Source organism: Cervus elaphus, chromosome 18 (genome assembly GCF_910594005.1).
Source record: "Cervus elaphus chromosome 18, mCerEla1.1, whole genome shotgun sequence".
NCBI classification, from domain to species: domain Eukaryota; kingdom Metazoa; phylum Chordata; class Mammalia; order Artiodactyla; family Cervidae; genus Cervus; species Cervus elaphus.
The window spans coordinates 78,685,245-78,706,696 of NC_057832.1; the positions used below are offsets into that span (position 1 = coordinate 78,685,245).

Sequence of the window (21,452 nt, forward strand, 5' to 3'; positions counted from 1 at the left end):
AGAGAGTGAAAAAGCTGGTTTAAAACTCACTATTCAAAAATGAAGATCATGACATCCAGTCCCATCACTTCATGGCAGACAGATGGGGAAAAAATGAAAAGAGTGGCAGATTTTACTTTCTTGGGCTTCAAAATCACTGCAAACGGTGACTGCAGCCATGATATTAAAAGATACTCATTCCTTGGAAGAAAACCTAGACCGAAACATCACTTTGATGACAAAGGTCCATGGAGTTAAAGCTATGGTTTTTCCAGTAGTCATGTACGGATGTGAGAGTTGGATCATAAAGAAGGTTGAGCACCAAAGAATTGATGCTTTTGAAATGTGGTGCTGGAGAAGACTCTTAAGAGTCCCTTGGACTGTAAGGAGATTAAACCAGTCAATGCTAAAGGAATCAATCCCGAGTATTCATTAAAGGACTGATGCTGAAGTTCTAATACTTTAGCCACCTGATGGGAAAAGCTGACTCAATGGAACAGACTCTGATGCTGGGAAAGACCAAGGGCAGGAAGAGAAGGGGACGACGGAGGGTGAGATGGCTGGATGGCACCACCAACTCAAGAGACATGAGTCTGAGCAAACTCTGGGTGAAGGATAGGGAAGCCTGGCGTGCTATAGTCCACAGGGTCACAAAGAGTTGGACACAGCTTAGCAACTCAACAACCACAGGTAGATTAAAAGTAAAATAATGGGAAGGATATACCATGCTAACATTAATCAAAAGAAAGCTGGGGTAGCTATATTAATTTTAGACCGTCTTCAGAACAAGGAAAATGATCAGGAACAAACATTCAGTTCAGTTCAGTCAGTTGTGTCTGACTCTTTGTGACCCTTTGTAGCACACCAGGCTTCCCTGCCCATCACCAGTCTCGTAGCTTGCTCAAACTCATGTCCATCAAATTGATGATGCCATCCAACCATCTCATCCTCTGTTGTCCCCTTTTCCTCCTGTCTTCAATTGTTCCCAGAATCAGGGTCTTTTCCAGTGAGTCAGTTCTCTGCATCAGGTGGCCAAAGTACTGGAGCTTCAGCATCAGTCCTTCCAATGAATATTTAGGACTGATTTCCTCTAGGAACAGACATTACATAATAATAAGGACACAACAATCCATAATGTAAATGCTCCTAACAGTAGAGCATCAAAATATGTGAAGCAAAATGTGATAGAACTTCAATATGAAACAGATTAGTCCACTATTGTAGCTGGACTAATACTCCTCTAAGATCAAGCAGGCAGAAAATAAGTAAGGACAGAGTTGAACTGAACAAAAACATGAATCAATTTCATCCAACAGCAGAGTGCACATTCTTCTCAAGTTCACATGAAACTTTCACCAAGCTAGAACACAGCATGGACCATAAAACACACCTGAACAAGTTTATAAGAATAAAGAGCATATAAAGTATAATAAAAATTCCACCTACACTTGTTGGAGACCCGTCAACACACTTCTAAATAAGACATGGGGCAAAGACAAAATCTCAAGAAAAATTAAAAAAAAAATCTGAACTAAATGAAAATGAAAATACAACTTATAAAATGTATGGGCTGCAGTGAAAGCCGTATTTAAAGGGAAACTTATAGCACTGGATGCATATTTAGAAAAGAATAAAGTTCTAAAATAAATAATCTAAAAGCTTCCACCTTAGGAAACTCAAAAGATCAAATTAAATACAAACTAAATAAAAGAAATAATAAAGCACTGAGCAGAAATAAATGAAATTGAAAACACAAAATCAAAGAAACCAAAAGCAGGTTCTTTGAAAAAAGTGAATTGATAAACTTCTTACCAGCTTAACTAAGAAAAAAGAGAAGATATGAATTTACTAATATCAGAAATGAAAGAGCCCATTACTACTAATGTCATGTATAATAAAGGAATGGTTGGACAATCCATGCACATAAATTTGATGACCTAAGTGAAATGGAACAATTCCTTGAAAAACATAATTCACCAAACTCACAAAAGGAGATACGGATAATCTGAGTAGCCCTATATCTGTTAAAGAAATTAAATTAATAATAATAACCTTCCAAAATCACCAGGTCCAGATGTTTTCACTGGTAAATTCTACCAAATATTTAAAGAAGAAATTATACCAATTTTTTAAGTCTCTTACAGAAGGCAAAGGAAACACTTCCTAACTCTATCTATAAAGGCCAGCATTGGAATGCAAGGATTCTTTAATATCTGCAAATCAATCAATGTAATACACCACATTAACAAATTGAAAGATAAAAACCATATGATTATCTCAATAGATGCAAAGAAAGCCTTTGACAAAATTCAACACTCATTTATGATTAAAACTCTCCAGAAAGCAGGAATAGAAGGAACATACCTCAACATAATAAAAAGCTATATATGACAAACCCACAGCAAGCATCACCCTCAATGGTGAAAAATTGAAAGCATTTCCCCTGAAATCAGGAACAAGACAAGGGTGCCCACTCTCACCACTACTATTCAACATAGTGTTGGAAGTTTTGGCCACAGCAATCAGAGCAGAAAAAGAAGTAAAAGGAATCCAGATAGGAAAAGAAGAAGTGAAACTCTCGCTGTTTGCAGATGACATGATCCTCTACATAGAAAACCCTAAAGACTCTTCCAGAAAATTACTAGAGCTAATCAATGAATATAGTAAAATTGCAGGATATAAAATTAACACACAGAAATCCCTTGCATTCCTATATACTAACAATGAAAAAACAGAGAAATTAAGGAAACAATACCATTCACCACTGCAACAAAAAGAATAAAATACTTAGGAGTGTATCTACCTAAAGAAACAAAAGACCTATACATAGAAAACTATAAAACACTGATGAAAGAAATCAAAGAGGACACAAACAGATGGAGAAACATACGGTGTTCATGGATTGGAAGAATCAATATTGTCAAAATGGCTATTCTACCCAAAGCAATCTATAGATTCAATGCAATCCCTATCAAGCTACCAACGGTATTCTTCACAGAACTAGACCAAAGAATTTCACAATTTGTATGGAAATACAAAAAACCTCGAATAGCCAAAGTAATCTTGAGAAAGAAGAATGGAACTGGAGGAATCAACCTGCCTGGCTTCAGACTCTACTACAAAGCCACAGTCATCAAGACAGTATGGTACTGGCACAAAGACAGAAATATAGATCAATGGAACAGAATAGAAAGCCCAGAGATAAATCCACGAACCTATGGACACCTTATCTTTGACAAAGGAGGCAAGGATATACAATGGAAAAAAGACAACCTCTTTAACAAGTGGTGCTGGGAAAACTGGTCAACCACTTGTAAAAGAATGAAACTAGAACACTTTCTAACACCATACACAAAAATAAACTCAAAATGGATTAAAGATCTAAATGTAAGACCAGAAACTATAAAACTCCTAGAGGAGAACATAGGCAAAACACTCTCCGACATAAATCACAGCAAGATCCTCTGTGATCCACCTCCCAGAATATTGGAAATAAAAGCAAAACTAAACAAATGGGACCTAATGAAACTTAAAAGCTTTTGCACTACAAAGGAAACTATAAGTAAGGTGAAAAGACAGCCCTCAGATTGGGAGAAAATAATAGCAAATGAAGAAACAGACAAAGGATTAATCTCAAAAATATACAAGCAACTCCTGCAGCTCAATTCCAGAAAAATAAATGACCCAATCAAAAAATGGGCCAAAGAACTAAACAGACATTTCTCCAAAGAAGACATACAGATGGCTAACAAACACATGAAAAGATGCTCAACATCACTCATTATTAGAGAAATGCAAATCAAAACCACAATGAGGTACCATTACACGCCAGTCAGGATGGCTGCTATCCAAAAGTCTACAAGCAATAAATGCTGGAGAGGGTGTGGAGAAAAGGGAACCCTCTTACACTGTTGGTGGGAATGCAAACTAGTACAGCCGCTATGGAAAACAGTGTGGAGATTTCTTAAAAAACTGGAAATAGAACTGCCATATGACCCAGTAATCCCACTTCTGGGCATACACACTGAGGAAACCAGATCTGAAAGAGTCATGTGCACCCCAATGTTCATCGCAGCACTGTTTATAATAGCCAGGACATGGAAGCAACCTAGATGCCCATCAGCAGATGAATGGATAAGGAAGCTGTGGTACATATACACCATGGAATATTACTCAGCCATTAAAAAGAATTCATTTGAACCAGTTCTAATGAGATGGATGAAACTGGAGCCCATTATACAGAGTGAAGTAAGCCAGAAAGATAAAGAACATTACAGCATACTAACACATATATATGGAATTTAGAAAGATGGTAATGATAACCCTATATGCAAAACAGAAAAGGAGACACAGAAATACAGAACAGACTTTTGAACTCTGTGGGAGAAGGTGAGGGTGGGATGTTTCAAAAGAACAGCATGTATACTATCTATGGTGAAACAGATCACCAGCCCAGGTGGGATGCATGAGACAAGTGCTCGGGCCTGGTGCACTGGGAAGACCCAGAGGAATCAGGTGGAGAGGGAGGTGGGAGGGGGGATCGGGATGGGGAATACGTGTAAATCTATGGCTGATTCATATCAATGTATGACAAAACCCACTGAAATGTTGTGAAGTAATTAGCCTCCAAGTAATAAAAAAAAAAAAAAAATGGAAAAAAAAAAAAAAGGCCAGCATTACTTAATACCAAAACCAGAAAAAGATATTACATGTTATTATACATCTGTCAAAACCCATAGAATGTACAACAGAAAGATTGAACCCTAAAGTACACTATGGACATTAGCTAATAAGGTTTAAAATTTATGGAAAAATTGAGCAGAAAACACAGAGAATTCCCATATATCTGCTCTCCTATCCCTAGTTTCCTTTAGTCACATCTGGTATCAACACGGTAAATGCTATAATTAATGAGCCAGTACTGATATACCATTATTAATTAAAGCCTATAGTTTATTTATTATGGTTCTTGTACAATTCCAACGGTTTTGACAAATGCATAAAGTCACTGATACACCTTAATAGTATCATACAGAATAGCTTCACTGCCCTAAAAATGTCCTGTGCGCCACCAATCCACCCCTCCTTTGTATCCCCCAAATTCTGGCAAGTACTGACTTTTTTTGGTACTGTCTCTATAGGTTTTGCTTTTTACAGAATGTCATATGATTGGAATCATACAGTGTATAGCCTTTCAGACTGGCTTCTTTTACCTAGTAAAAAGCGTTTAAGGTTACTTCATGGCTTTGTAATTCATTTCTTTTTATTCCTGAGTAATATTCCATTGTATGGACGTACCACACTTTGTTTATCCACACACCTACTGAAGGGCATCTTGGCTGCTTCCAAGTTTTGTCACTTATGAATAAAGCCATTACAAACATTCATGTGTAGGTTTCTGTGTGGACACAAATTAACAGTCCACTTGGGTAAATGTCAAGGAGCACAATCATTGGATTATGTGGTAACACAATGCTTAGCTTTGTAAGAAATTGCCAGTCTATCTTCCAAAGTAGTTGTACCATTTTGCATTACTGGTACCATACCAGCGATAAATGAGCAGCTTTCTTTTTAGGATATATGTTCTGCAAATATTTTCTTCTAGTCTGTAATGCACCTTATTTTTCTTAATGGTGTCTTTTTCAGGGGAAATATAATTAATCAAAGTTTTCATTATGCCTCATGCTTTTTATGTCTTATCTAAGAATCTAAAGTCACAAAGTTTTTTTTCCTTATGTGTTCTTTTAGAATTTTTTAGTCTTCGCTCTTACTTTTAAAGCTGTGATCTATTTTTAGCTAATTTTAGGATACAGAGTGGGGGGAAAAGGTTTTTTTTTTACATATGAATATTCAACTGTTTCAGTGACATTTATTGAGAAGACTATTATTTCTTCACTGAATTATCATGGTGCAAAAAGTCAGTTGGCTACACATGTGGTAGTCTCTTTTTGGACTCTATTCTGTGCTGTTGATCTATACATTGATACTCCATTGTCTTTATTACTACAGGGTCACAATAATCCTTGAAATCCTTCCAGGTTGTGGAAGGCATCAAATTTTGTACTTTTCCAAATTGTCTGGTCTCGGCCCATTATAAACTTCAGTATGCACAGTAGAAATTTTGGCTGGGATTATATTGAACCTTCAGCTCAGTTTGCAAAGAATTAACATTATAAGATTATTGAGTCTTCCAATTCCTTTATTTATGTAAGTATACATGTATACCTTTAAGCAATGCCTTTTAGTTTCCAGTTTACAGGTCTTACACATATTTAAAAAATTTATTCCTATTACATTAAATTACTATTTCCAATCTGTTCATTGCTACCATATAAAAATACAATTGATTTACATAGAGTGGTTTTTTATCTTGTGTTCCTGTTAAATTCATTTATTAGTTCTACAGGGCTTTTTTAAAACCCCCTTCTGGTAGATTCTTAGGATTTTTGACATAGATGGTCATATATATCATCCTTAAATGATGACAGTTAATTTTTTCTCCATCAGTATACCCTTTTTTTTTTTTCTTGTCTTTTTGCACTAGCGAAGACTCATAGTACAAAGCTGAACAGAAGTGATAAAAGTTGAATAGAAGTGATCTTAGAAAGAAGGCACTGTCTTCCACCATGAAGGACGATGTTAACCATGGGGTTTAAATAGATGCCCTTCATGAGGTTGAGGCAATTCTAAGTTTGTTGAGTTGTTGTTATGAAGAATGGATGTTCAATTCCACAAAATGCTTTTCCTGCAACTATGAATATAATCATATGATTTTTCTTATCACATCATTAAAATGGTGACATTTTATTAATTTTCAAATGTGAAGGAAGCTCTTCTTTTTAAGACAAAAGTCACTTGGTAATGAGGTATTACACCCTTTTTGTAAGTTGCTAGATTTAATTTGCTAATATTTTCTTAAGAACTTTTAGTCTACATTCACTAAGGATACTATTCTGTAGTTTTCTTTAATTGAACTCTTTTTACCCTGATATCTTTTTTGATATCAGGGTAACGCCAAGACTAGTAAAACAAAACTGGAAGTGTTTTTCCTTTCTTTTTTCTAGAATAAATAATGTAAATTGGTATTATTTCTTCCTTAAATGTTTTAGATAGAATTTTCTTTTGAAGTCATCCAGGCTGAAGCTTCAGGTTTTAAATAGCAAATATTCAATCATAAAAAAACAGATACAGGGCATCCACTCTTCTGTAGACTTTAGTCACTTGTGTCTTTCAAGAAATTAGCTTCCTCTAGTTATCATATTTACTGCCACAAAGTTGTTCATAATATTTATTATTCTCGCAATGTCTGCTGGATTTGCGGCAATGTCCTCTCTTTCATTTCTGATAATGATAACTTGTGTCTAGCTAGAGGTTTACCAGTTTTATTAATATATTCAAAGTTAAATTGATTTTTTCATCTTTTTATATTCACTCATCTTTATTATTTGCTTTCTGCATATTTTAATTTGTGCTTTTTCTATTTTCTCAAGGTATACATATGATCATTGATTTAAACTTTGTTCTTTTCTAATACAGGCGTTTCCCTCTAAGCATTGCTTTGCTGCACCCCAAAGTTCTGTAATATATTTTCACATTATTCAATTCAAAATATTTTTTATGTTTGTGATTCTCCTTTGATCCATGCCTATTTAGAAGAATGCTTTTTGACGTATTTGGGAATTTGGGGAATAACTTTGCTATTAATTTTTAGTTTGATTTTGCTGTAGTCTGTAACTAGTTTCCTAGATTTGTTATAAGAAACTTAGTGTGAACTCTGCCCAATGTCCTGCATATTATGAGGAGTTTTCAACTCAGGCTGGTGGGAATGCAAACTAAACTATCCCCCATCCCTTTTGAGCCCTGGAAATTATCTGGCCTACTGTGCTTTCTAGTGGATCTTTCCTTGGACTCTAGAGGAAGCCTCACATATACATAGGTCAGCACTCAGCCAGAGATTTGAAGGCATCCCTGAACAGATCTCCAGGGCTGGTGTGGGTTAGCTTCCTCCTCCCCAATACTCTGCCATACAAGGTCCAGTCACCTCCTTCTCCCCAAATCCTGAGCTCTATTAAGACTGCTGGGCTGTTATACTTCTCTCTGCACCAGGCATGGCAACAGGCCTGAGATAGTTTCATAATGCTCACCTCACTTCTCTCCCTTCTCTCAGGCATCCCAGTCCTGTGCTGCTTGTTGTCCTGTATCTGAAGATGGTTACTCCCTTCCACCCTTTTTGCTAACTCTTCTAGTTGTTTCTGGAGTGAAGGTAATTCAAGTCTATTTTCTCACCCTTAAGGTTTGGGTGGAATTTGTTCATTGTTATAATTTTACTTTTGTGGCTACCTCAAAGATCTCAATATGCATCCCTAACCTTTTTATACAACCTTAAGATATTACTTTGACAACTTCCTTGATCTTATAAAAGCATCTTAGAACTGTCTGAATCACAAAGTCTCTCCTTCGTTTTGGTCTATCATTTTCAAATATTTCATTTATATACATGCTATCAATGCCACACATTACCATTACGTCATCTTAAAAATCAGTATTATTTTATATTTACTCCCTTTCCGTTGTCATTCTTTCTGCCTGAAGAACTTCCTTTTGCATTTCTTGCTGAGTCAATGGAGATAATTTTACTCAGACTTTGTCTAAAAAGAAAACCTTTATTTTGCTTTTATTTCTGAAGGTTGTTTTTGCTGAAGAGGGAATTTGAGGTTGGCAGTGTTTTTCTTTGTGCATCTTAATGATCTCAATCCACTCTGTTATGACTTTCATAGTTCCTGTTTTATAGCTAACTATTAGTCTTACTGCTTGTCCTTAAAGGTAATGCGTCTTTCTTCTTCAGGGACTTGACAAATTTTACTTCATCTTTGATTTTCAGGAGTCTGACTGTGATATTCAAAGGAATGTTTTTATTTTTATTTTTCCTGCCAGGGGGTTCGTTTAGCTTCTTGAATTTCTCAGTTGATGTTGTTCATTAGTTTTAAAAATTCTTGACCATTTTGTGTCTTGCACTGTTTCTTCTGCTCCATCCCCTGCCCCCTTTTTCTGGGATATTAACTACATGTGTACTTGAGCTTTTAAGTATGTCTCACATACTGTCTTTTCTATATGTACTTTCATATGAATTTCAGTTTAGATGTTTCGAATTGACCTGTCTTCAAATTTGTTAGTCTTCTTGTTTGCTGTGTTTAGTCTTCTATTAAACCCATCAAATGAGCTGTTAATCATATATTGTATTTTTGAGTTCTCAAATAACCATTTGATTATTTTTGACTCTTATTTTCCAGTAATATTTTAAATGTCTTTATTTTTCCCTCCTTCCTTTATTAAAAATGTTACTTAAAAATCTTTGTATATAAACTTTTCAAAGGATTATTTATAAGACTGTTTCTTTTGTTCTTCTCATGATTATTAGTCACATGTTCTTGCCTCTCCACAAGTCTAGGAATGTACCCTCGCTGTTTCTTCAGCAGTTAATCCATCTTTCCCCCTACTGGTACTGGGAGTTTTGGCCTGCTGTGACTTCACATCTCTTTCTTGGAAGCAGAAATCCTTTCTTCCTTCTGGGATATCTTTACCTTCAATGTAGGAATATTCAACTACCACTGCTTCTATTTATTGAGAAGCTGCTTGAATGTTGTTTACTACTGAGTGATTCTTTTTTTTTTTCTATTTCAATTTTATCATCAAAAGATCACAATAGCATTTCAGCTGCTCAAAAGTCATGCAGCCATTTCAGTTGCTGAGAATAGTGAACAAAATGATCTTCAGTAAGGCCAACATCAATGACATAAAAATCAGTAATTTTTTTTATGCACAGCAATTCTTAAGAATAGACACAGAGAGATACCAACATGCTCTGTGGAAGAAAGAGAAAAGAATTTGAAGAAACAAGACCTGGCCTAAGTATTTCTATCATTTTCTAGATAAGTGACCTTAGGCAAATAATTTTTCTATTTTAAATCCTAGTTTTCAATTTATAATGTTTTTGCAAAGATGAAATAGCAATTTTTAAAAACTCTTATAAACAATAAGCACATTATAAGATGTCTTGCATAATATAATTGAGTTTCTAGATCTATATCTAAAAACTTTAAATTAAATAAACATGAGGATGGAGTGTAAGAGGTACACTGAGGAAAAAAACTGACAACCAACAGTAAGGTAGGTATGATATTAAGGGAGGAATAAAACACTACTTTTAAAGTGGCAGTAAGAGCTCAGAGTGAGCCATTTAACTAGTAGGCTTAAACAGCCCTTACTTATTTCTAGGGCTTCCCTTGTAGCTCAGTCAGTAAAGAATCTGCCTGCAGCGCAGGAGACCTGAGTTCGATCCCTGGGTTGGGAAGATACCCTGGAGAAGGAAATGGCAACCCACTCCAGTATCCTTGCCTGGAAAATCTCATGGACAGAGGAGCCTGGTGGGCTGCAGTCCATGGGGTTGCAAAGAGTCAGGCACGACTGAGCAACTAACACTTAACTTACTTATTTCTAAGACACTGAAGCTATTTATCTCAACACAGCATAGTGATTGATATTTGTGACAAGAAGCTTAAATCTGAAGGTAAATTATATCCTATATATTATTATTAAAGGAATACCTAATAAATTTTGCAAAGACTGCAGTCAAACATGACTAAAATAAAAATTCTAGTTGGGTGATCTCTAAGTGGATTAGTTTCTACTTAGGAACCAAAGCCTTCATACCATGTGACCTTAGAATGATTACATTTATAAATAAAATGAAGAACTGCATCACTAACTCACTCTTCCTATTAGAACACTTAGGAAAAAGGATGATTTTTCAGAAGTCTTAGAAGAAAACAAGTGATAGACTATGCTACAAAAAATGATCTCAGGAGAGGATAAAAATCAACACTCCACGAATGACAATATGGTTACATGAAGAAAAGGTCAGAGACATAATAAGATTCTACTGAATAGCAAAAGGAACTATATTCAATATCTTATTAAAAAAATAAACGAAAGAAAAGGTCAGAGAGAGTGTATGGCATAGGTTCTTAAAAGCAAGAAATCATCTGAAGAATGGGAGAGCAGTGTTGTGAAACAGTTAATACACTCAGTTTTAGTGACATTTATAAAAATTACTGTGGGAAATACTGTAATTGAAATAAAACTGGACCAAAAATGGTTGTAAAACTATATTTTTGTATGAGTAAAAAAGATTACTGCAGAGCTGATTATGGAAATAGACTAAAAATATCAGGTTATAAAAAAAATTTTCAAAAGGAACTAGTTATAGGAAGTCAAGAACTAAATTGAAAAACAGGTATATGATCTAACATAAAAGAAGAAAATCAGTACCTTGCTGTTGTTGAAAATGGAGACAAAATCAAGATTCTTTTTCATAGACTTCCATTATAATACAACTGTTCAGTTATTGCTTCCCTAAAACTTTAAAGTCAATAGAGAAGGCAAAATATCCTGATTTTTGTGTAAAGTAAGATTTCATTAGTTGTTAACTGTTATCATTTGCTAACTAAGCCTAAGTTATACTCACTTAGGTTTTAAAACACTAATCTGAAAAGACCTCTGTAAAAACAATTTTAAAAGAATTTAGTTATCTTATGAATAAATCAATATACCTTAGCAAGTGATTTTACAATAGGATTCTCCATAATCCCCTTGAGGAAAATTAGGTCTATTTCTTCTGCTCCTGTAGACGAGGGCAGCCCCGTAAGGTTATCCAACACTTGCTGCATTGCTGCTGAGATAAAAAAAAGAAGCAAACCTTAAATTTCAAGCTATTATGAAATATGATTTTAAAATAAATCAAATAAAGATACATTAACAATAAACATTCTTGAAAAACACATTAGAAAAACTGAACTGTTAAACAGTATAAATTTCAAATTGACTTCCTATGAAGTAGCAACAGGACAGGTTTTTACATGCATTTTGGGGCTTTATCAGACTATCTAATACATACTTAGAAGTTTATACTTTCATTTTTTGTATTTTAAAAAATTACCCAAGAAGAAACACAAAATTGTAAGAAAACAATAAAAAATAAAAAATTGGATTAGGTAATCAAGAAATTTCATTCCAACAAGCCCAGAATCAGATGACTTGACTATTGAATTTTATTAAACACTAGAGAACTAAAATCATTACTTCACAAACTTGAAAAAAAAAGTAGAAGAAGAAGGAATACTTTTCAACTATTCTGTGAGATCCTGAAACTAAATTCAAACAAAGACATCACAAGAAAGCTACAGCCAATATCCTTTATAAGCACAGATGCGAAAATCTTTTATAAAATACTAGCAAACTGAATCCAGCAACATATGAAAAGGATTGTACACAATGACCTAGTAGAATTTATCCCAGGAGTATAGCGTAGCTCATCAACATATGATAATCAATGTTATACACTGTATTAATAGAACAAAACCACATGGTATCTCAATAAGCACAGAAAAAGCATTTGACAAAATCAAATACCTTTTCATGATTAAAAAAAAAATTCGACTAGGAACAGAAGGAAATTTTCATTTGCTCAAGGGCGTCTACAAAAAACCCATAGCTAACACCACACTTAATGATGAAAGACTGAATGCTTTGCCATAGATCAGGAACAAGGCAAGGATGTCTACTCCTGTCATTTCTACTCAACATTGTACTGAAGGGTCTAGCCAACAAAAAGCTAGACAACAAAAAGAAAAAGGCATCCAGATAAAAAAATGAAAAGAAACTTTCCCTTTTTGCCGATGATATGATCTCATATACAGAAAATCTTAAGGAATATATACAAAAAACTTATTAGAACTAATAAATGAGTTCAGTAAGTTTGCAAAAATGTACAAAAATCATTTATACTTCTATACACTAGCAATGAACACTCTGAAAATGAAACTAACAAAACCATTCCTTTTACAATAGCATTAAATCAATAAACTCATTAGAAACAAGTATAACAAAATAAGTGCAAGATTTTACAGTGAATCTATATTATATCACTGAAATAATTAAAGACATAATTAAATAAATAAAAAGATATCAAATTTTATGGATTAGAAGACTTAATATTGTTAAGATGGCAAAAGTCCTCAAATTGATCAATAGGTTTAATGCAGTCCCTATTAAAATCTCAGTTTCCCCCACCCTTTTTGGTAGAAGTTGATAAGGAGATCCTAAAAGTCATGTGGGAAATACAGTAAATCCAGTATAGCCAAACAATCTTCAAAAAGAACAAAGCTGGAAGACTCACAATTTTAAAACGCACTAAAAAGCTGTAGTAATCAAAACTGTGGTACCAGAATAAAGATAGACATATAACTGAGAGTCCATAAATAAACCCATTTATGGTTAATAGATTTTCAACCAGAGTGGCAAGATAGTTCAAAGGAGAAAAGAACAGCCTTTTCAAAAAATGGATTTGGGACTACTGGATATGCATTTGAAGAAGGTGAAGCTAGATTCCTACTACATTCAAAATCATAGTCTTAATTTTATTCAGATTAGCTTTATTAATACGTTTTTTCCCTTGATGCATCTTTAGAATAAGTATACTAATACTGCAGTTTGTTTTTTAAAATATTTTTATTAAAATAAAACATAAACATTGTAAAAAGACATTGTATTACTAAGTTGCTTATAATAAAATACAGTAGTTCTTTGTTTCATGCCGTCAGACTCCCTCCCAAATGATTCCATCCGTACGTAACTACTTTGAATTTGCGGTTTCTTTTAATCATAACTATATTTCTGGATAATATGCTAATACTGCTACTTCTTGACATGCTCATTTTAGGCATTATTTATTTTCATTAGGATAGTACTAGCTAATCGTACTAGTAAAGCCTTTACCTTTCCCTCTCTCCAGGCTGGCAATTTTTAAATAAAATCAATAGTGCTTTTCATAAAGGACTCCTCCAAGTTTCTCCCCACAATATTTCACAAACTTCTCACAGTTTTATCAGTAATTTTTCCAAATGCTCAAACATCAGAGCTACTCCCAATTTCTACCTTCCTAAGCTCTATCCCGAGTTGTCTTCTCTTGCACTTTAATTGGGACAGGTTCATCTTTAGGTCTCTGACTCAGTAGGAAGAAGTAAGTTACAATTTTGGAAGTAAAGAGGTAAATGGGAGAAAAGCGTGCATTTACAACAAGCAGAAAGAAAACTGACATGGAGCTAAGATGGAAGTCGACACTAGGAAGTAACAAATATAAGCAAAGTCTACTTCATAATTTTGTTTGAGGTCCAAAGTGTACTCTGGTCAGGGAACAACAGAATCAACAATCTTCGGAAGTATTAATATTTTTACCCTGTGGCTATAAATGTAGTCAGCTCTGCTTTTCGTGAGTACTTTTTTTTTGTGAGGACTCTTTTCTTTCTTTTGACATACTACATTTGTCTTTATTTTTATTATGGAAAATTCCAAACATATACAAAAGGAGATACTACAGCTAACACAATAATTATCAGCTCTAACAATTAGCAACTCATGGCCAATTTTGTTTCATACTCTTAAATACTTTCTGTCCTATGTTAACTTTGAGGCAAATCCCAGCTATCATACTTGAGTGTTTATGCTTAAAAGATCAGGACTCTTTTTAAATAATGTAACAATACTGCTAGCACATCTAATAAAATAACAATAATTCCTTAATATCATCAAATATCTAGCTGGTGTTAAAATTGCCTGTTGTATAGAAGCTTTTTTTTTTAATATTGGTTCTTGAGATATTTAAATTTTTATATTTTATGCTTAATTAAACAGGAAGAAAAGTGGCAGAGACTGTGATATATATCTTTGGTTATTTTGAAGATCTTTCTAAGTTGTTACTGATTTTTTAATATATGAAATCTAAATAAAAACTTATAAGCCAGTCATATCCCATGTTGTGAAAAGGGAATCTGGAGTTGCCAAACATTCCCAAACTAATTTGTATATTTAATACAGATTTAATAAAACTGGGCTTCCCTGAAAGCTCAGTTGGTGAAGAATCCACCTGCAATGCAGGAGATGCTGGTTTAATTCCTGTGTCAGGAAGATCCCCTGGAGAAGGGATAGGCTACCCACTCCAGTATTCTGGCCTGGAGAATTCCATGGGCTGTATAGTCCATGGGATTGCCAAGACTCAGACAGGGCTGAGTGACTTTCACTTTCACTTAATAGAACTACCATAGATCCCCTAAATAACCATGTTTCTTCCCCCAGTTCACTAGGGAAATGACCTGGACTGCTCCAGGGAACTTGGGCTGAGGAGGCAGGGGAGTGGGGTAAACTGCTGCAGTTCAGCACAGGTTAGGGAAGCCAGTCTGGGTGAATGGTGTGCTGGTTAAGGTTGACAAGAATCTGGTGTTTGTACTGCTATTAATTTTTGTGAAGAAGTAAATCATGAGATTCACAATGAAATCTTGAAATTGACCTCATATCCCTAGAGGTGTCATACCCCCAAAGACTTCAAAGAGGAGATGATATCTGACTATCCAGACTCTGGTTATATCAAGTACAAACCCTGCGTCCTCATGAAGGATGGTCCAAGACTGCTACAGCTGTAAGTCAGAACTGCTACAACTGTCTGCACAGGATGAAACCTCGCCACCATCTGTGACTCTGAAAACCCACTTCAAGCTGAAGGCCAGAATCCCTATTCCTTAATGGGCAAGATTTTCAGATCCCATCTGCTACATCTTCTGAAACACTAACACTCTTTTCAAGGGTGTATGCAAAGCCCTCACTGATACCTTGCTGGATGGCTGAGATAGCCTACGGGACACAGGACTCTTTCTGTGACCAGAGAGTACCTAAACTATCAGGAGGCACTGGCTGAGCTAGGGCCTGTGGTCAAATCTCAAAGTGGCAGCTCTCAGCACACCAGCAGTCAGCAGCCAAAACCTAACCCAGCGGCCCACCAACCGACAGGTGCCACACCTCCTCTACAGTGAGAAGAGGAAACATACGCTTCCTCAAACCGGAGATCTTGAAGGAAGCTACAGTGGAAGCATGGATTTTAACTGCTCAGGTCCACTTATATGTGGATTATTTTCAAGAAATATGTACTAGAGTCTAAACATCTGCTGCTAGTTGAATCTGCCAACACAGAACTGCAAAGACAGTATAAGGGGATTTTCCACTGTGCAGAGGGTGGGTGGCCTTAATCACCTGTGTTGCTGAAGGGTTAACTGTATAACACATTGGGCTGTATTCTGTGATGGACCTGAAGGACTCTCATGGAAGACTGAGACAGACCAACTGCAGTGTGCTTGCCAGGCAGCCCCAGACTGAACCAGCCGAAGCCCCACTGAGTCCAGAGTTTTTAGAGCTCATACCTAGAGGACCACTCCCCAGAACTTTCTTATGAGCAGTTTCAGAACATCTGCTAAGGCTTTACTGTCCCCTGGTAGAGCTGTTTTCTGGAGTTGAATTCAGATGTCATTCTTAATGTTCCTACCAAAAAATTCTCACTTAGTTTACCCACCCTGTTACAGGTTATTTAATCACCAAGGTGAGAGATGAGGTGAGGGGTCTTGGAATTTTCTCTATCTTCCCCTTTTTGAATGAAAACTGGGTTTTGGGTGTCTCAGAGTTGACAGGCAGGAAAGGCAGAGAAAAACTGGTGAGGAGGTTAGGTGAAGTGGTGAGTGTGGAATGACGCACCCTGGTGCTCCAGTTGCACCAGGATGTCAAACTTGAAAGCATCTGTCCTGGCACCTTCATTCCATACTCTGCTGTGAATAAAATAAATAATGTTCTAACACTTGGCATAATCCCATCTCCCTCACTTGTTGGGATATTATTGGACAGTGTGAAGAAACAATTGCCCCTAACAAGCCAATTCACTGGCTTATAAATTAGTTACCTAATAACATGAACTATCAAAAAATAAAAGTTCTTTTTAATTAAGTCATCCTAAAAGCATATCAAAGATACACAAGAAAATATGCAAAAATTGTAACAAGGAGCAGTGAGAGAATTAACCTTATAAACTATTAAAACATTAACTAGATCTATAATAACTACTCTAACATGGATTACCATAAGGCAACTCTTACACAGAAAACCTTAATACATGAAACAGAAAGCTGTTTCATGTAGTGAGAATGCTACAAAGCTGAGTTGGATCCAGAAAAGCAGGGAAGTGTCCCAATTTACTCAGAGATTCCAGGAAGAAAGGAAAGTCCAAAAACTCAGAAGGTAAGTTTCCTACAAGTTCCACTCCTCCTCCTCTATTACAAGAAGATGGACTCTAATCAGAAGCTAGATTCAATGGCATACAAATAGGATTCCTACTTAAACTAGAGAAAAATTAATATATTTAATCTAGGCCCTTCAATTACAAATATGAACAAAACAAGAATAACTAAACATGAAAACTAAAAGCAAGAATGTAACTCACCAAGTTCAACAAACATTAACTGCCAAAGAAACAGGCCTACTACTTACTAGGAGGTTATTTTTAAAAAAGGGGGGGGGTGTTGGGAGAAAGAAAAAAGACAGAGCAAAAGAAAGAACAAGATTAAATTAAATTACTGTGTCTGGGGCAGGGTTAGGAGTGGGGATTGCAAGAATCAAACTGAAGAATTTTCCCACTAGAAAGGGCAATGAGAGAAAAAGCATGGAAACCCTGTTATGGATCATGAAAAACTAGGAGAAGGAATTAAGAGGGAAAGCAGAAAATAATCCTAGGGAAAAAAAAAAGCCATAGATCTGATCACTATGCTGGCTGTTTCAAAAGGCAAAGAAAAAAAGGTTGATACTTGGCTAGTGTGACTAATAAAAGACAAGACACAAATCACTTTGGAAATGTAACGAAAAATAACTGCAGGCATAACAAAGATTCAAAAGAAAACACAATGAACAACTTTATTTAAAAATGTAGTCAAGCAGAGATTTTCTAGTAAAATGTCAATTACTGAAATTTAGGAAAAAGGTAAAAATGGAAACAGATCATAATGGAAGAAATTGAAAAGGTTTTCAAAGATCTACCATTTAAAAAAGACATTAGGCCTGGATAGGTTTAAGAATAAGCTGTATCAAATCCTCAAGAAGGAGATTATTCACATTTTTAAATCAAAACACAGGAAAAGATCAAAAGCTTTCCAAGTTCTATATGGATTTCAAAATTCAATAAAAAGTATATATTAATATTAAACTCTGTTTGAGTATATATGCATATATCCCAAACAACATATTAGCAAACTGAATCTAACAATGTCTTAAAAAATAACAATACACAAGTACAGTTTATCCTAGTAATGTAAAGATAATTTAACACTGTGCATGCATGTGTGAGAAGTCGCTTCAGTCATGTCCAACTCTGTTACCCCATGGACTGTAGCCCGCTAGGCTCCTCTGTACATAGGATTTTCCAGGAAAGAATACTGGAGTGGGTTTATGCCCTCCCTCCAGGGGATCTTCCTGACCCAGGGATCAAACCCATGTCTTTTATGTTTCCTGCATTGGCAGGCAGGCTTTTTACCCCTAGTGCCACCTAGGAAGCCCAGTTTAACTTTAAGAAATATATAATTTAATGTATATGACAGTATACCACCCTCAATGCTTCAAGTACATTAAATATAATTTAAAATTCCTAATGGAAAATCTTACCATAACATGACTAGAAGAAAACCAGAATAATTTTATAACAGAATCTGTATGAAGTATTATCCTTAATGGAGAAATGTCAGAAGTTTTACCATTAAAGTCAAGGACAAGACAAGAATATCCACTGAGATTACTACTTTTCAAACTTGTGTTGAACATTTTAATCAATGTAGAAAGATATTACAAAACAAACATACATAGGTTATAGCTGTCTACTTAGCAGAAAGACTAAGGAATCAGCTGAAAAACTATTGAAGTTAGTTATAAGAGTTTGACTTGTGTCTTGCTAGACACAAGAGCAATACAGAAAAATCAAAAGTTTTTCTAAATAACAGTAAAAACCAATTAGAAAACATCACTGAGAGAAAGAAACTACATTCATGACAGCAACAAAATTTACAAATAAGAAATAAGGCTACAACAGAAATGTTCAGACAGATATGAGATAAACATAAAATACACTAAAGGACACGTGGACTTCCCTGGTGGCTTAGATGGTAAAGTGCCTGACTGTAATGTGGGAGACCTGGGTTCAATTCCTGGGTGGGGAAGATCCCCTGGAGAAGAGAATTGCGAAACACTCCAGAATTCTTGTCTGGAGAATTCCAAGGACAGAGGAGCCTGGCAGGCTCCAGTCCATGGGGTTGCAAAGAGTCGGAAACAACTGAGCAATGAACACACATACACACAAAGGACATTTAAAATAAATAAATGAAGAGACCATGTTCTGGCACAGGACAATCCAATTCTATAAAAATATTAATTCTCTTCAAAACATTTCATATGAAAAAAATGAATAAATCCTAACAAATTCCAACAGGATTTTGGAGTAAAGCTATTCTAAAATTTACTTGAAAGAGAAAATATGTAAAACCAGTCAATATGTTTGTAAAAAATCAAATGTAAAGAAGGTGCTGGTGCTATCACATATAAAAACACTATAAATTAAACTGGTGCGGTATTGGCACAGCAACAGAGAAATCCTGACAAGCTAATAGGATTTAATATATGCAGAAGGTGACATTTCAAATCAGTGGGGGGTAGGCTTCAGTTAAATATGGTAGATTGACTACTTAAAAGTTTATGGTCTTTCCCTCTAGAATCTCTATTAAAACAGAAGCAAAGTAATAGTAAAGTTTTTTTTTAAAAAACCCATAAAAATAAAGAGGGAAGAAAAGAAATAAAATAGCAAAAATATTTGGAAGTTTGGAAGTTGTAGGAATAGAAACTAAATTGGGGTAAAGAAAGCAGTAGATTCTACCTCCTAAATATTTCTGGAATCAAAAAATTTCTTTCCATTATGAGTCCCAGCTATCATAATTTTTTCCAAGACTATATAAGAGCTTTCTACACACACATGCACAGTTCAGTTCAGTTGCTCAGTCGTGTCCGACTCTTTGCGACCCCATGAATTGCAGCACGCCAGGCCTCTCTGTCCATCACCAACTCCTGGAGTTTACTCAAACTCATGCCCAGTGAGTCAGTGATGCCATCCAACCATCTCATCCTCTGTCGTCCCCTTCTCCTCCTGCCCTCAATCCCTCCCAGCAGCAGGGTCTTTTCCAATGAGTCAACTCTTCGCATGAGGTGGCCAAAGTATTGGAGTTTCAGCTTCAGCATCAGTCCTTCCAATGAACACCCAAGACTGATCTCCTTTAGGATGGACTGGTTGGATCTCCTTGCAGTCCAAGGGACTCTCAAGAGTCTTCTCCAACACCACAGTTCAAAAGCATCAATTTTTCGGCACTCAGCTTTCTTCACAGTCCAACTCTCACATCCATACATGACAAATGGAAAAACCATAGCCTTGACCAGACGGACCTTTGTTGGCAAAGTAATGTCTCTGCTTTTTAATATGCTGTCTAGGTTGGTCATAACTTTCCTTCCAAGGAGCAAGCGTCTTTTAATTTCATGGCTGCAGTCACCATCTGCAGTGATTTTGGAGCCCCAAAAAATAAAGTCTGACACCATTTGCACTGTCTCCCCATCTATTACACACACACACATATATATATGTACATATACACACACAAGAGCTTCCTACACATACACACACACATACATCTCTCATCCACAAGATATTTATTACAATAAATTTTATGGCCTCTAAGTCTTTAAAATATATTGTTAAATTCAACAATCTGCACCACCCTTTGTGGCTTTAGAAACCACAGTCTTTCCCCTGTCCTGATGCAAACAACTCCTCGCAACTTAACACCACCTTTGTGTACTTAACTCATACAGGTCCTTCAGGAGCAGAATTCCTATATGTCCTTGGAGGCTCCAATTAGGGTAAATTCTTCTAATGCACATTTTTGTAGTAGTCTAAGCTTTATAAGTCTGATAAAACAAATGATGCTGATAAGTATTTATTTACTGTATAATTTTCTTTCTAAACTATTAAGTAATAAGCACAGAAATCTTATCCGTCCTGTTCAAATCTATATTCTCAGCAACTAGCCCATAGTGTGGTACATCACAAGTACTCAGTAATAGAGTTTCCATCACAAAAATGTAACATTTTTCTGTTACCAAAAATAAAGAATAGCTTTCAAGTTATATGAGCTTCCCTGGCGGCTCAGACAATAAAGAATCCACCTGCAATGCAGGAGACCTGGGTTCAATTCCTGGATTGGGAAGATCCACTGGAGAAGGAAATAGCTACTCACTCCTGTATTCTTGCCTATAGAATTCCATGGAGAGAAGCCTGATGGGCTACAGTCCATGGGGTCGCACAGAGTTGGACATGCCTGAGCAACTAACACACTTTCAAGTTATATATTGTTATTTATAAATAAAACTTCTCTATAAAACTTAAATCATCAGAAATCTTCCAGCAAACAAAACCCCAGGACCAGATGGCTTCACAGCTGAATTCTACCAAAAATTTAGAG

At 35.6% G+C, this 21,452-nt stretch overlaps 1 protein-coding gene and 1 pseudogene across 8 annotated transcripts in view; one reads left to right on the forward strand and one right to left on the reverse strand.

Moving 5' to 3' along the window:
- The window catches only part of PALS2 (protein associated with LIN7 2, MAGUK p55 family member), a 127,874-nt gene that overhangs the window by 61,376 nt on the left and 45,046 nt on the right, over positions 1-21,452 (reverse strand). For 6 of the 8 annotated variants that reach the window (XM_043871777.1, XM_043871776.1, XM_043871779.1 and 3 more), the window contains exon 2: positions 11,589-11,707. In XM_043871777.1, the coding sequence (XP_043727712.1) occupies positions 11,589-11,705 (117 nt within the window). In that variant the 5' untranslated portion in view covers positions 11,706-11,707. Of the gene's footprint in view, positions 1-11,588; positions 11,711-21,452 lie in introns of all 8 variants that reach the window. The other 2 variants (XM_043871775.1, XM_043871778.1) reach the window with 1 other exon arrangement.
- LOC122674640 lies at positions 13,376-15,899 on the forward strand (annotated as a pseudogene).